The sequence below is a fragment of the Cyanistes caeruleus genome, chromosome 16 (genome assembly GCF_971803275.1).
Source record: "Cyanistes caeruleus chromosome 16, bCyaCae1.hap1.1, whole genome shotgun sequence".
NCBI lineage: Eukaryota > Metazoa > Chordata > Aves > Passeriformes > Paridae > Cyanistes > Cyanistes caeruleus.
Window position 1 is genome coordinate 4,282,986 of NC_141716.1, and position 15,804 is coordinate 4,298,789.

Sequence of the window (15,804 nt, forward strand, 5' to 3'; positions counted from 1 at the left end):
TAGAATCCCTCAGTTAAATGAAGTTTGATTTGAAGCAGAGCTGAATAGAAGTTCTCGAAGACAAGCCCAGATTGCAGTGGGAAGTGCTGTCAGTCAGTTACAGTCTGGCACTTCTCTCTGAGCTCCTGCCTGGGACTGATGTGTCTCTGGGTTTTGAACCATTGCCCAGTGTAAAACTGAGCTTTCAAACGGGAGTTCATTGCAGGCAGCGTAAAACATTCACAGAACTGGCACAATTGGGCCTAATTATTTGTTTTACCATGTGTTCTGAATATTTTCTTCAGTTAATAATTATTCTCCATTATTCTCGCCCTTTGCTAAGTAGTTGTTTAATATTGTGGTTGAAAACAATGAAATTCTTTTCTTACTCTGCTTTCCAACCAATTAGTTCTTGGCAATGGGTTGCCCATGAAAACTCTTGACATTGTCTCATGGCCAGAAGAAATTTAAAAAAAATAAAAATAAAGCAAACCGAGGTTATTGTAGAGGAAATTATATATTTCTGCACAATATTGCTCAGTATTTCTGCCTCTTGGCAAGTAAAGCCTTGGATGAGCTTCACAGAAAAAAAAACCTGAACTGTCTTGTGTTTTTTATTACTTTAAATGCTTTTAGAGTGAATCTGGTACAGATTTAAAAGAATGCAGCAGAGGTTACAAACAGAGGTTTAGGTAGGGGAAAAGGGATGGTGGGAAGGTTCATAGTGCTGGTCATAATGATAATTGAACTTGAATTAATTGAGCACTCAAGCTGCTTGAATCTCCACATTTCCACGCTGTTCATTATATGAAAATCATACGACAAAATGCAATTTTATTTTTTAATTGCTGCAGAATGTTTGATTAGCTTTGTTTCCAGGTCTGTGCTGTTGTTTTTCAGTGCTGACAGATTATCTTTGGAATACCCTGTACCACGGGGAGCCTCAGACCCCAGCAAACACAGTGGGGCTAAGACATGAAAGGGAAAGTTTCCTGGGCCAGTCTGACCCACAATCACAATTTTTTTTATGATGCTTTGATAAGCAATTAAGCAAGGAGCATTGTATTTTAATACAGTTCTATTGAAATCTACAGAACCATCAAACTGGGGGACTGGACTGTTCTTGATAACCACCAAGATTTGAGCATTCCCTTCTAAATTCCAAACAAACAGTCATTGCAGGTCATTTACAAAATGCATTTTTGAGCTAAAAGTGCACTGGCCTCTCAGTTTTCCTAATTTTTCAAGCCTTTTAAATCATCCACTCACTTTCCTTGCTCTGTTGTTAAATAATGAGCACCAGGTAAGAATCTCTGTCAGTCACTATTGCATGTAGCTCTATTTTGCCCTTTTCAAACAGTGAATACCGTTTTTAAGTTGTTACAAGGTACTAGTTGTATACAAAATAATGTTTCTGATGGTGAAATTGCCAGTTACACGTTGTAATTCCTTCATTGACTGTCAGACCTGTCATGTTGCAGAAAGGTAGGTCAGTTGAATTGATTATTAATGGATCTATTCAAAAATAAGCATTTAGGATTTCCATCCCTCCCCCCCCCAAAAAAAAATAAAAAAAAAAAACACTGGCTGCATCATTTATCTATGGAAATGAGTAATGTCTTTATCTTTTTTAGCCAATTTCAGGATCATGCCATTATTTGCTAATTCTTCATTTCTTAAGAAAATATTAAAATTGCAGCTGGCCACAGCAGGACAGGCCCATGCATCATTGAGGAAACCAGTAATTTATGATGCTTTTGGAACTCCATATTAACATTCCAGGCTGTAATGAAGTTTCATATTGAACCAGGTCAGGCCTGCTTGTATGATTAAATAATTTGAAAATGTTATTAAAAGTTTGCATTTCTCTTCAGCTTTTCAGAATGAGTGTTTTACTTTGGGCCACTCCATCAATCAAACCCCCAGAGTCTTTGTTGGGTTGTGTTCATGCCATCACCTATTTAAACATAGAGTGGTCAGGTTAAACAAGAAGCAGAGGGGTTATAAAGTTTTCACAAGTGGTTGTTTTTTCTTCTTTTCCTTCTAAACTGGGAATTAGATACAGTTGTTGTGGCCAGGTTTTTGCCATGCGTGGGCCAGCACTCTGGGAAAGCTCCTGGCTTACACCTCAACCAGGTGTGTGCAGCATTTATTCTTTGGTTGTGCTTATAATTAATTTCCATTTTTCCCAGGCTCCCAGGGGACAGAGCTGTGGACCTGGAGCACATCACAAGCAGCATCCAGTCCTTTGGAATCTGATGGATTTATCCTGACAGGGAGAAGGAGCTGAGACGACAGAGCTGAGATGTTTTTGAGCTTCTGGGATACAGGGGCTGGTTAAACTCAGCTCTCCTAAATCCCTGAACCTAATCCATGTTTTGGGAAACATGGAGAAATCTTTTGAATATTAATGAAGTGATGTTTGGTAATGGATGACAGCTCCAAATACGGGGTTTGAGCACAGGATTGGGCTTTTTCTCCTGGGATTTAAACATTAGTCTCCACAGCCCCTTAAACACAAACCAGGGGATAACACATTAATACTTTATGTACTTTTAATTGACTGGGACTGTTATTGAGTTTGCTCTTTGCAAACCCCCATTAATATCCACGTTTCTTGTTTGGAAATCTGCAAAACTGAATCCTTCTGCAAAATTACACTAAGCCATCTTTCATCCTGCTACTTAGCAAGGACCTTTGGTCCTTGTTTCTTGCCTCTTTTCCACAGCTCTAGCACTTGTCAGTTTGAATTATGCACGCCTGTAAATAGCAGAAAATTAAAAAAGATATTATCCAGGTAGAAGGTTGTGGAAGTTTTAAAATGCAGGCTTTGAATAATCCCAAATTATAATTGCAGCGTTAAATTTAGTGTGTGTGCACGTATAAATGTATAGATGTATAATGCATATACACATTATGTATTTATTTATATGAATATATGCATTTATACAAACCTTGTAAACATTTCCTTCCATTGTTGGAGCAAGGCTCCAACAGTGAAAGTTATGGCAGGAGATTTACCACTGATGTCAGCAGTGTTGGATGATGGCAAGAGGAAAAATATTTAAAAAAAACTACCATGTATGATTTGTTCTCTGAATTTTCTGTTTTGCTTTGGTGGTGGAGCTGGCCATCCTCCTCAAAGCACCTAGCAAGGAAAGAGATCCTAAAGTGGATGCTGTTGTTTGAGTCCACCCTGCAGACAAGAAGAAGGATGGGGTGGCTGTGTGCAAAAAATAGAGCAGCTCTGGATTTTCCCAGAAAACTTGTCAAGAAAAAAGAAAAAAAAAATCTTCACTGCTGGTGTTTTTGCATTACAAATTCAGCATTCACAACAAACTCATAATGCCAAGAAACAGGGAGTGCACTCTGAATGAGATGAGATGTGGAGTGTTGCCTGCCTGGATCCCTGTTTGTTCCCCTCTCTTTGGGAAGGCAGTGAACACTCGGACAGGGATTCCTCGGGCGTAATTGAATTTCCGATGTCTGGGATCCACCTTCGGATACACAGCGTGTCAGGGAGCAGGAGGGGAGTGCCTGGAGAGCTCAGCAATACACAGCCAGCAGGAATGCTTCCAGCTGCTGGCTTCCAGCTGCTCTGCCTCTCACACCCCAAAAACTCAAAATCCCAAGGGAAACACCCATGGTGTGACACGCCGGGCACGGCCAAGGTGGACTGGCTGCACTTCTGGGTCTACAAGTTTTGTTCTCCTTTTAACAGCCTGAACTGTAAAATAATAAATGTGCATTTGCAGACTGTTATCTGCAGGCCTTGCCAGAGATATGTCATCTGATTATGCATGTAGGTAGCATTTAACATAATCTGCCCTGACACATTCATAAGATAAGACAAAAATAGTGTTTTATCACCGCGCAGTAGCAGCCTCTTATCAAACTCCAAAGTCTTAATTAGGGATTTCTCTCCAGGTCCCCACTTGCCTGATGACCATATAAATGTCTCAATTAGGTAATTAATACAGGCCATAATGCATGATAGTATACAGCAATTTAAAGCCCTAGGCAGGGAGTTCAGCACAAATATTTCCCTTTTATATTGCTGGGAATTCAGCTGGATATGTACACGTAGAAGTTCCTCTTACAATATTGATCCTACTCTTTAAGTTCTTTATAGTTTCTGTGAGGAAATGCTATTGTCTCCATTCTTCACATACTCTGAGAGATAAGAGGATATCAGGTTGTTTATGATACTTGGCATAAATGGCATTTTGTATTTTATTTCAATAATCAATATTTGGTCTGTAATTTGCAGAATAATGTACAAGATGTACACATTCTATGGGGGGGAAAACCACCCAATGATTCATTTATATTCCAAATATATTATCCCTATTTTTCCTTAACAGAAAGCTTCTTGCAGGTTTAAACTGGGATTTTGAAGTTCCTTATCCACTTCTACCACTGTAGGAATTATGTCTAATATTTAAACAAGTTTTTAGTGAATCTGACTGAGAAATATTAGTCTCTAAGTAATACAAAGACACATTTCCAGATTTTTCCCTTGATGTTTTCTTTAAATGCAAGTAGTTGTATTTGTTTTTTCCAAATAATTTCTGGGGATAAAACAGTCTGTGACAGGGCTCACAGTGTGTGTAACTCTTGTATCCAAAATGAAGAATTCAAACTTGAGCCTCTTTCTTGGTCCAGCCAGGAACAAGTGGGAAAAAAAATCTGATTAATTTCCCAGTAAGAGGCAGCTGGAAGGTGGGATCCTAATTTTGGAAGACTTCCATGTTTGCTCCTGGAATTGTGGGAACAGCACCTGACCAGGCTAAACAGGACAAAAGGAGATGAAAATTGAACATTTTCTCTCTTTGAATCTCACATGTTCAGAAAGATGATTTGTCAGAAACCAGAGTTAATTGTACATAGCAAGATCCGAGGCCAAATTTACAGGCAACAGAAATATAAAGGAAAAAGGTATCAGAAAGTCAGCTGACAATTTGAAATTCAGGTGAAGAACTGAGATCACTGCTACTGAATTTGTGGTATTTTCTTGGAGAAAAACAGTAAGATACCAGCAGTTCACAAAGTTTGCTTACAGTTGGATTTTTTCTGAGGAAAAGGTCTGTGAAAGAAGGAAGAACAATGGGAAAGGCAGAGAGACAAGGCAGCCACACAGATGCCACCACACAGAGCTGGCCTTGGAAAAGTGGATTTCAATACTTGGAAAATATTCTAACAAATTGTAAAATTCTTTCATGACAAGAAAGGTATTAAAGTTGAGATACACTGATTAAATCTTGGAAAATCTGATGATGATTGCAGAGAGGCCAGGATTTCCAGTGGTGAAGCTACATCTAAACTCAAGAACTTCCCAGAGAAATTGTAGGCCACTATAAATTTATTTCTAAATATGTAAATGCATGCCTACAAAATGTAAATATCAGAAGAACCACATTGTTTCTGGACTTGCACCTGACCCTGTTCATGGCACTTGAATTTTGCATTTCTGCTGCTCTCTCTAGAGGACATTTTGGACAGCTACCATTGTTTGGAGCTCAGAAATTATTCTGTAGTATAAATAACTCATACCAAGTTGCTTTGAGTACTTTGGCCACTTCCCTTAAAACTGAAAATGGTTCACTCTTTTGTTAAGAGTTTACTTATTTTACAGCTGTTATACTCTTTTCTATCAGATTTTCTGGTATAAAGCTGATTTACCTTGATATTTCTTTCTCTCCTGAGGAATTCACTTGTGTCTCTAACATCTCTTGTTGCTGTCAGACAACTCAATTATTTTCTTCCAGATCTAACATAAGCTTCTGTTTAGTAAACATGATGAGAGTCAAACTTTTACATATATATATATAAAGTGCGGTGCCGGGGGGCGGAGCGGCGTGATGGACAGTTTTGGGGCGGTCCCGAGGGGCGGAGTGGCGCCGGGGGGTGGAGTGGTGTGGTGGACAGCTCGGGGGCTGTGCTGGGGGCTGTGCGGGGTGCTCAGCAGCTCGGGCGCTGTGCCCGGGTTGAGGGGTTGTGTTTTGGTGCGTGTTGTGTCCGGGGGGGCGGCTTCTCTTGTCGATGCTGCCTTGGGAGTGGGGGTGCTGGGGTGGGGGGCTGTGTTTGGGGCAGGGTTGTGACAGAGGGTGAGGTGTTTTGGGCTGGGGGTGCTTGAGGGGTGGGGGCTAGGGGAGGGGGGGTGTGTATAGGGGGTGGGTGCTTGGGGCTGGGTGGGTGCTAGGGGATGGGGGGTGTTGAAACCGAAAGTGAAAGTGAAACCGAAACTGAAAGTGAAACCGAAAGTGAAAGTGAAACCGAAACCGAAAGTGAAAGTGAAACCGAAACCGAAAGTGAAAGTGAAACCGAAAGTGAAAGTGAAACCGAAAGTGAAAGTGAAAGTGAAACCGAAAGTGAAACTGAAACCGAAAGTGAAAGTGAAACCGAAACCGAAAGTGAAAGTGAAACCGAAAGTGAAAGTGAAACCGAAACCGAAAGTGAAAGTGAAACCGAAACCGAAAGTGAAAGTGAAACCGAAAGTGAAAGTGAAAGTGAAACCGAAAGTGAAAGTGAAACCGAAACCGAAAGTGAAAGTGAAAGTGAAACCGAAAGTGAAAGTGAAACCGAAACCGAAAGTGAAAGTGAAACCGAAAGTGAAAGTGAAACCGAAACAGAAAGTGAAAGTGAAACCGAAAGTGAAAGTGAAACCGAAACCGAAAGTGAAAGTGAAACCGAAACCGAAAGTGAAACCGAAAGTGAAAGTGAAACCGAAACCGAAAGTGAAACCGAAAGTGAAAGTGAAACCGAAAGTGAAAGTGAAACCGAAAGTGAAAGTGAAAGTGAAACCGAAAGTGAAAGTGAAACCGAAAGTGAAACCGAAAGTGAAAGTGAAACCGAAACCGAAAGTGAAAGTGAAACCGAAACCGAAAGTGAAAGTGAAACCGAAAGTGAAAGTGAAACCGAAAGTGAAAGTGAAAGTGAAACCGAAACCGAAAGTGAAACCGAAACCGAAAGTGAAAGTGAAACCGAAAGTGAAAGTGAAACCGAAAGTGAAAGTGAAAGTGAAAGTGAAACCGAAACCGAAAGTGAAAGTGAAACCGAAAGTGAAACCGAAAGTGAAAGTGAAACCGAAACCGAAAGTGAAAGTGAAACCGAAAGTGAAACCGAAAGTGAAAGTGAAAGTGAAACCGAAAGTGAAACCGAAAGTGAAAGTGAAACCGAAACCGAAAGTGAAAGTGAAACCGAAAGTGAAAGTGAAACCGAAACCGAAAGTGAAAGTGAAACCGAAAGTGAAAGTGAAACCGAAACCGAAAGTGAAAGTGAAAGTGAAACCGAAAGTGAAAGTGAAAGTGAAACCGAAAGTGAAAGTGAAACCGAAACCGAAAGTGAAAGTGAAACCGAAAGTGAAACCGAAACCGAAAGTGAAAGTGAAACCGAAAGTGAAAGTGAAACCGAAACCGAAAGTGAAAGTGAAACCGAAACCGAAAGTGAAAGTGAAACCGAAAGTGAAAGTGAAAGTGAAACCGAAACCGAAAGTGAAACCGAAACCGAAAGTGAAAGTGAAACCGAAAGTGAAACCGAAACCGAAAGTGAAAGTGAAACCGAAAGTGAAAGTGAAACTGAAACCGAAACCGAAAGTGAAAGTGAAACCGAAAGTGAAAGTGAAAGTGAAACCGAAACCGAAAGTGAAACCGATATCTAGAACCCTGACCTAGAACCGTAACCTAGAACCCTGATCTAGAACCGTGACCTAGAACCGTGACCTAGAACCCTGATCTAGAACCGTGACCTAGAACCGTAACCTAGAACCCTGATCTAGAACCGTAACCTAGAACCCTGACCTAGAACCCTGATCTAGAACCTTGATCTAGAACCTTAACCTAGAACCCTGACCTAGAACCGTAACCTAGAACCATGACCTAGAACCGTAACCTAGAACCCTGATCTAGAACCGTGACCTAGAACCGTAACCTAGAACCCTGATCTAGAACCGTGACCTAGAACCGTGACCTAGAACCGTGACCTAGAACCGTGACCTGGAACCGTAACCTGGAACTCGAGCCTGGAACTGTATCTTTGATTTTCCGATTAAATATGGCGGCCGCTAAGTATTTCTGGTTAAATATGGTGGCGGCTTGTATTTCCGGCAAAAACATGGCCGCGCGATACATTTCCGGTTTAAAATGGCCGCGCCCGTGTGCTTATGGATCGTTATAGTGTCGTCCTTGTGTGTGGCTTTGAAACGCGGCGGCGATTTGTTGTCTGACAGCACACAATACAATGTGGTAGCTTGCATATGGATTATTACAGTGTCTGCATCCTGCTGAGGTTTTCCCAGAAAGGCTATTAGATTTATCTCTCATAAAGTACTTAAGGATCAGCTTGCAAATGACTGTTCTGGTAAAATATCTGCATAGGTGAAGTCCGGGTTACCGTAGCTTGCACCAGACAATTTGTATTTGTTGTTAAAATCTTAAAAATGTCTCATCTAAATCCTGTGCTGCTTCTGGGCTACAAACAAACCCAATCCATGATTCTGCCATTGCCTACTGATGGATTAGCACAATCAGAATCACTTAAAATGAGCTTTATTAAAACACAAGCCTGCCAGTAGCTCACACTGAAAGATGGTGCAGGAATATCACCCATAGTTTTCTCTTTCAAAGAGATCAAAGACACTTTTCAGCTGGGGGTTACCTAGTCTTGGATGTACCAATATTTTTAGCACCTGTTTGTGTGTCCTGGACACGGTTCCAGTCTGACTTGAAAGCCTGTGTGCAGCTGGGAATGGATTAGGGGATGTGAGACCACAGGATCTGCTGGGCAGAGTTAATAGGATAAATGCAGATAATCTCGTTAGATGAATGCATGAACTTGAAAAATTAATCTTTGGAGTTCAGGCATTTCTAGACACTGGCAAAAGCAGCAGTTACTTCATGTACAGAACTCCACCAACATCAAAACCAGCCTTTATCAGCTGAGTAGGGGTCAGGTGGTGACTACCAATGGTAGTTAATAAAACTTTAACCCCTGTGACTCTGCACTTTCTCTTCCTTTCTGTTTATGCATGTGTGGAAGACTTTGGTTTTTATTATTCTTGGTCTGCAGTCAGTACATATTATTCATGCATGTGGTGTTACTAAATAGTTCCCTTTCTTTTATTTCTAGGCTTTATTTCACTGAGGCATGTAATATTAATATTAGTATGCAATATTATCATATTATTATCCTCATTTGTGGCTAAATCACTGCTTCAGATAGTTAAATAAATTTTGTATACATCTTTAACTTGACAGGAATTGCAATGAGGCAAACACTAAAATTTTCACTACTTTTCCTAATTGGAAATATGCCGCATTACTTTGTGTATGGGATATTCTTTCACCAAGTAATCCCTTACAAGAGCACATCTCTCCCTCTCTCTCCCCTCTCTCCAAGTTGTCTTATCCTTTCAGTTCCACTATTAAAATCCATAGGTTGTCAAAGCTGTCTCTTGCAAAGTGCTTTGTCTTCCAGGTGGTTTTGACCAAAAATGCTGACAGCTCCAGAAATTTACTTCATATTAAACAGGTAACTGGGGCTTTCTCTGAGGAGCTCTGCCTCAGCATTTACCAGGCACACACACACAATTTAGAGTATCTGCTGCAGTGCAAAAACTGTTGGATATATTGTGAGGAAAAATATTTGTGAGGAATACCAACAAGCTGGGTGCCACAAAGGCTGAGAGAGCTCAGAACATCACTTCTATTTATGTTTTACCAATCCTTTACTAAAGAAAAACATTTAATTTTTTTTCTGATAAAGAAGACAAGAGTATACTGTAATATTAGAAAGGCTGATCTGTAATTAATGTTTTTTCTAGGTAAAAGAATGGTCATTTATTGATATTGCTGCCTGTAGCAGGGTAACTTATTTTGAGATTTGGACTGGAATAAGTTACATTACTGTGAACATTTCAATGTATATGGGGCCATGTAGATTAGAAGAATGCAATGGTGATGAGATTTCCTTCTGTAAACAGTAACAACAGCACAAGCTGCAAGTCTGAAAGATTCTAATTTTCCTTCAGCAGTCACTTCGTAAAATTATTATTTATATTGATATTAATTTGGAGTTTTCTGGTGTATGATGAGTAAAAATTAAAGAACCATAAGGTTTGTCAGGTCAGATCCTGCTCCCTTCCCCTGGTACCTCACTCAGTGTGAGAGTGAGCGTTCCAGTGGCACAGGAAATCACAGGCACAGGACTTTTTAGGAAATCATCTCCCCTTGAGCTGCTGAGGGTGCATGGAGAGGGTGGGGAGGAAATCCCTGGGTTTTTGTTCATGTTTGATAATGTTCTCCCATTGTTGTTCCAGGTAAAGCAGGTGATGACCCTTCAGGTAACTCTTCTGAGGTGATGCCACAATCTTGCTTAAGCACGTGCTCATCTGAGGAGTCTTAAAATCAGTAAATTTGTGAAGGCTTTGGGGAAACTGGGAATCTGTGGCCTTCCTCCTGCTTGTAAAATCACAGACTGGCTATTCATCTCTTTTTCGCTGTAAATCTGGTGAGATTTCATTGTTTCCATGAATATCAAGCATTGCCTCACGGAGCAGCCTGGGAGCTGCCTGCCTGCTGTGTCAGGGAGCTCTTGCAGTTTATTCTCCTTGGTGACTCTGAGAACAAACATAATTCTGCTTTTCTGCTTTTTTTTTTTTTTTATTTTTTCCTTCTTTAAATACTCTTTTAAACAGCAGTCCACTGCAAAGATAGAGATCTACTAAGCCTCTTGATCTGCTTTTTCCTTTTCTCTTTGTTTTTGCAAGAATACAAAAAATGTCCAAAAAGAGAATAGAACTGTTCACTGTTTTGCACAGGTCAGTTTTGTTTTACAATATTTCACGAAGAGTTGCATTAGTATAAGGTGTGTTATCTCACCTAAGGTGAAAGAGGCATAGAATGGGGAGTTTCAAATTGATTTTAATAGAGCCATTGCTGGCGTGCTGCCACTGATGCCTGCACAGCTCAGTGAGGAGGCCACAGTGTGCCTCATAACTGGAGGTCAGACTGCACCAAAGCTGGCCTCCCTTGGCCAGTGTAATTAAGTGAGCAGGAAGGGTTTGTTCAGGGCCTCTGAAGCTGTGTTTTCCTCAGTGCCATTCGCATGACCGGCTCGCAAGAAGAATCCCTTGGATCCACAATGTGCGGATGAGTAGGTAGCGTACAAGAGAGAAGGTTCAAATTCCTTGGCATTGCAGCCTGTCTGGCAGGACTGAAAATGTGGTTTCAAAAGAGCTGTTTGACCAGGGAAATAGCTGTGTCACTCCCTCCATTCCAGCACAAAGGGAGCACTTGCAGGGATGGGATCAGCTTGGACTGAAGCATATCCCATTCCTGCTCAGTGCAGACTTTTCTTGTGAATTCTTTCTTCGAGTCACTTTCTCCTCTGTGATTCATCATTTTGTCTTTGGATTTTGTACTGAAGCCAGATCATAGGCAATCCAGAATGTTGAGCTGTGCCCAACTATTCATTTATAGTTCCAGTTGCTGTTACTTAAAAAAATTACATAAATGTACAAACTCTGGCTTTTACCATTAGTTATTTTCCTTCAGTGATTGTGGTCTTCCTACTTAGGAGCAACTTTTGTTTCTTCTGTTGGTTTCCATCAAGATCTGGTAGAAGTCTTTCTTTTCCCATAGCTTTCATTTACTTTTCACTTCACTGTTCAGTTTCACCTCATCCCCTCTTCTCTAAGCATCCTTAGAAAGATCCTAAATGCATATTAAATCTGAAGGCATTTCTCGTTCACCTCATTTTTGAACTGCTGTCACAAACACATAATTTTCCATTATCTATCAAAGTAGAATCATCATTATTTCCTGTTGTGTCCTTTGTTACTACTTCTGACACAAACCCAAATTAATAATAATGACTCTAAACCACTGGTCACCCAGCTGTCTCCTTCTTGAAAAGCAAGAATCACCAGATCATACAGAAGAAACCCACTTTAAGGTCTGCACACTGTATTAATTTAATTTCCTCTTGTTTATCACACTTTTCGATAAAACTACTTTTTATCCTTGGCATCTGGGCCACAGCTATTTACTTGAGTTCACCGAAATATTTACTTGTCAGAGAATTAAACGGGTTAAGCCAGGGGGAATATTTCCCAGATAAGGAATTCAGATATCAGCCCTAAGCTAGGAAGGCAAAATCCTCTTGAGACTCTGTTTTCTCACCTCCTGTCCATTTAATTTGTTATTCCCATGCTTTCACGTACTTGATGGCTGCTTGACAATTTTATTGTATGTTGTACAGTCCCTCAGTGATCACACCTCCCTCTCCCTGGCTCCCTCTCCATGGTCACACAGCTCACATCTGATACTCATCTCCACCACTAAGGGTTCCATTGTCCCCTCGGTGTGGATGTGCAACTCCCACTGCTGTCAATAGGAATTACATGTGTGCATCAAGGAGGGGAAAATCCCTGGTGTGCTCCATGCTCCTCGTTATCCTGGCACAGTCAGCTCTGTAGATGTCTCATCTGTGAGCCTTTTACTCTCTTGAGTGTTGTGCAGTACAGCAAGTTGCCTCCTAGGATCAGCAGTTTTGCTTTTGAGGTGTTTAGCAAGTTGATTTACTGTGCATGTGTACACTCTTAAATATCTTCATCCCGCCAGCCCCACATCTTGTAGCAGTTAGATGGTGGAGCTTCCTATTTCCTTTTTGTGCCAGAACACCAATTCATAACCAGTCTCCCAGCAGACTCCAAGTGAAGAAAACCCTCCCAAATAACATATGTTCAGGCCCAGCTCGGGCCTGCAAACTGAAAGTTTGGGAAAAATTCAGTAGATACAAAAATGTGAATGGCATATTTTTAATTTTCCTTACAGATCTAAAGGAAGACATTTTATAAGCACTTCATGTGAAGTGCTGCTAAACAAGGAGGTAGCTCAAATAGTAGTTAATCAGTTAGAAAAATTGTAATTCCTTCCAAAATTAATTGGAGTGTCGAAAGTTGAAGGAAAATGGTAGAGCAAAAGCAACCACACACATGAACCAGAGATTTCCAGTGTCTGAACATGGATCTGGATTCCCCTCAGCTCCTTCTGGAAACACCTCAGTTTGGGAGGCACCTGCTGTTTCACACCGGCCACTGTTACTGAAAATACAACTGAGAACTCAACTCCATTTGCAGCCTCATTCCTTGAGCACAGTTTGTTACCACAGCTTACAAAAGCAGGATGGCAAACTAGTTTGGGAAAAAAATCAATTTGCCATCAGATTAGAAATCAACTGTAAACATGTTGAAGAATTCTATTTTTTTTTTTTTTTCACTACTGCTCTGCCTTTTCTTCACAATCTGTTGTGGTGTCAGACTTATTTTGATAATACTTGTAGAACTTGTCATATTAACAAAGTTATCAAGCAGAGCAAGCACTTGCACAGCAACAGCTGTAGTCCAGCAAGAGTCAAAATAACTGCCCATAGGTATTCGAAAAAGAACGTCCAAACCGTAGTTGCCCAAATCCAAAATATCTTCAGTAGTCTCCAGAGCACTTGTAGTTTTATTTAAATAGCAACTGCCCTTAAACCTGGAACAATCTGTTCCAAATGTTGAAACTGAGGATAAAGATAAAAGGAACAATATTTAGATTTTTATATATGTATAAGGATTCATGTTTGCTGTGATAGTGTCCCTCAATTATTTCTGCTTCTGTGGAAGTGGCTCATAAAAAAGGGTCTACGTTAAATTCAATACAATGATGGCATTTATTTCATGTTATATAACAAACTCAGAAATACTTGTTTAAAAACAAAATAAACCCCATAATCCACTAAGACTGTAAATTTGTGGGGTTGGAACAATCTTTTCATTATTCTTGTCCACAGAGCTCAATACAATGAGGCCTCAGTTCTTCGCTCACGTCTCTAGGTGTTAACACAATGCTATTAAATCTACTCAATAGCCAAAGATGCAGCCAGTGGATTTATGTGTCTCATTCCTTGGGAAACGTGCAAATCCAACAGAATGGTTTAATGGCCGGATTTTTCAGCTGCAATGTCTGATTTTGCACGTACATCAGATAATATGCATCTATTTATGCAAATTGCTGCCAGATTTATAAGCACAAAACACTCATGCCTGAGAATTCCTATTTGTGGTGTTGTGCTGGAGAAGAAAAGGATGGGATTTGGATGCCAGGGTCCTGCTGTAGGAAAAGAGCAGGAGCCACACTGTGCTTGAAGCCGCTGCTTTCAGTTTTCTGTGACTGAAGTTTCACTTTCTGACCCTGTGTTGATCTGTCTTTATTTTTACACCAGAAATTTGCTAGTTTAGTGGAGTTAGCTTCCTCCGCTACTGATGTGGATGTGGATTAGGCCTGACAAGTCTATTTTCCTCTAAAAAAAGCAGGGCCAGGCTCAGGCTGGTTCACAGATACGGTTGAGGAGGCAGTCCTGGCACTACCCATTTCTCTATCCTATCCTGAGTATTTTCATTTCTGGATATATCAGGTTTTTTGTAGATTTGCTACTACCCCCTCATGCCACCTTTCCCTCACAGCCTGGGCTCTGCTCTCCCCACGATACACTCAGGAACCCCTGGACACAGATCTTCCCTGTGAACACACTTATATTTTCTCATGGAAAATGAGGAAATCACTTGCTTTTTCCTGGGCATCTTTGATTTTTGCCCTCTGAGCACTGATCTTTCTAGGGCTGTGTTTATTTTTCCCCTAGATATGCTGCTTGTTCCCTTGTAGGCACATGGAAAGGGGGTTAGAGGAAGTGACCTTAGGGTGAGACAGAGGAGATTGGGACTATATATTCGAAAAAATGTTCGCTGTTATGGTGGTCGGGCATTGGAATAGGTTGTCCAGGGAGGTGGTGGAAGCACCATCTCTGGAGGTGTTTCAGAGGTGTCTGGATCTGCTGCTGGGTGATGGTTTGGGGGTGACAGCGGCAGTGTTGGGTTGATGGCTGGACTTGATGACCAGGCAATCGCCGAATCTGAGCTGGAAGGTGCAAAGAAGATCTTCAAATCCAGCCCTGAAGTGGATGGCCGGGATCAAACCACAGCCTCGGCATCATCAGCGCCGTGCTCTGAGCAGCCTTACAGACGTGAGCCCCGCTGTCTCCCCATCTCCCTCCGGCACCTCTGCCCGCGCCGGGTGCCTGGTTTGGGGCTCGTTCCCACGAACACAGCAGCGTTTCGCTGGGACAATTCGGACATGTAAGTTTCTTCTCCGGACAGACGAGGCTCCCGCGGGTCGCGGAGCTCGGCAGGGCGCTGAGAGAGGAAGCGGCAGCGCCGCCGAACCCCTTTCCCTGATCGTTTCCCTGATCTTCTCCCGTACCGTTTCCCCGTTCGTTCCCCCGATCCTTTTCCCTTTCCCCGTCCATCCCTTTCCTCCCCGCGGGCCGCGCTCCCCCCGCGCGGGGCGGTGCCTGGCGCTTTAAGCGGCGCGTGCCCGCGCGCGGGGCGGGGCGGGGCGGGGCGCGCGGGGCGGCGCGCGGCGGGCGCTTCACCTGCAGCCCTCAGCGGCTGCGGGACCCGGCCGGCTCCGCTGCGCTGCGCTCCGCGCCGCCCGCCGCCGACATGAGGGCCGGCCCGAGGCGGCGGCTGCTGCTGCTGCTCCTGCTGCCCGTCTGGGGCTCGGCGGCGGTAAGTGGGGCGCCCCGGGGAAAGCGGGCGAGGAGCCATCCCCGCCGCGGCTCCTCCGCGGCAACTTGGGGCTCGGGCTGTGAGGATGCCGGTGGGTGCGCGGAGCTCCGCTGCCCCCGCCGCTCCGCCGTTTCTCCTCCCCCCTCGCCATTCCCCCAACCCCCCTTCCTTTTTTTTTTTTTTTAAAAAAAAAAATCGAATCTCCGCTGTGCAGTTTT

At 42.4% G+C, this 15,804-nt stretch overlaps 2 protein-coding genes across 4 annotated transcripts in view; both read left to right on the plus strand.

The window, feature by feature from the left end:
- Nucleotides 1-2,004: 2,004 nt before the first annotated feature.
- Nucleotides 2,005-8,232, plus strand: LOC147650135 (uncharacterized). 2 transcript variants are annotated; one of them, XM_086852846.1, is made up of 2 exons: nucleotides 2,005-6,572; nucleotides 6,748-8,074. In XM_086852846.1, the coding sequence occupies exons 1-2, from the start codon at nucleotides 6,185-6,187 to the stop codon at nucleotides 7,650-7,652; spliced, it is 1,293 nt and encodes a 430-aa protein (XP_086708972.1). In that variant the 5' UTR covers nucleotides 2,005-6,184; the 3' UTR covers nucleotides 7,653-8,074. The 2 variants fall into 2 exon arrangements, with proteins under 2 accessions (XP_086708972.1, XP_086708971.1); XM_086852845.1 differs by having other exon boundaries at nucleotides 5,047-6,698; nucleotides 6,808-8,232.
- A 7,174-nt stretch (nucleotides 8,233-15,406) lies between these two features.
- The window catches only part of CDH4 (cadherin 4), a 410,156-nt gene continuing 409,758 nt past the window's right edge, over nucleotides 15,407-15,804 (plus strand). For both annotated transcript variants that reach the window (XM_086852847.1, XM_086852848.1), the window contains exon 1: nucleotides 15,407-15,586. In XM_086852847.1, the coding sequence (XP_086708973.1) occupies nucleotides 15,521-15,586 (66 nt within the window). In that variant the 5' untranslated portion in view covers nucleotides 15,407-15,520. The remainder of the gene's footprint in view (nucleotides 15,587-15,804) is intronic.

Coding starts and splice junctions, on each gene's coding strand:
- LOC147650135 (XM_086852845.1), top strand. CDS start 6,185: ATGGGGGGTGTTGAAACCGAAAGTGAAAGTGAAACCGAAACTGAAAGT. Junction 6,699..6,807: donor AAGTGAAACCGAAAGTGAAA/GTGAAACCGAAA, acceptor TGAAACCGAAAG/TGAAACCGAAAGTGAAAGTG.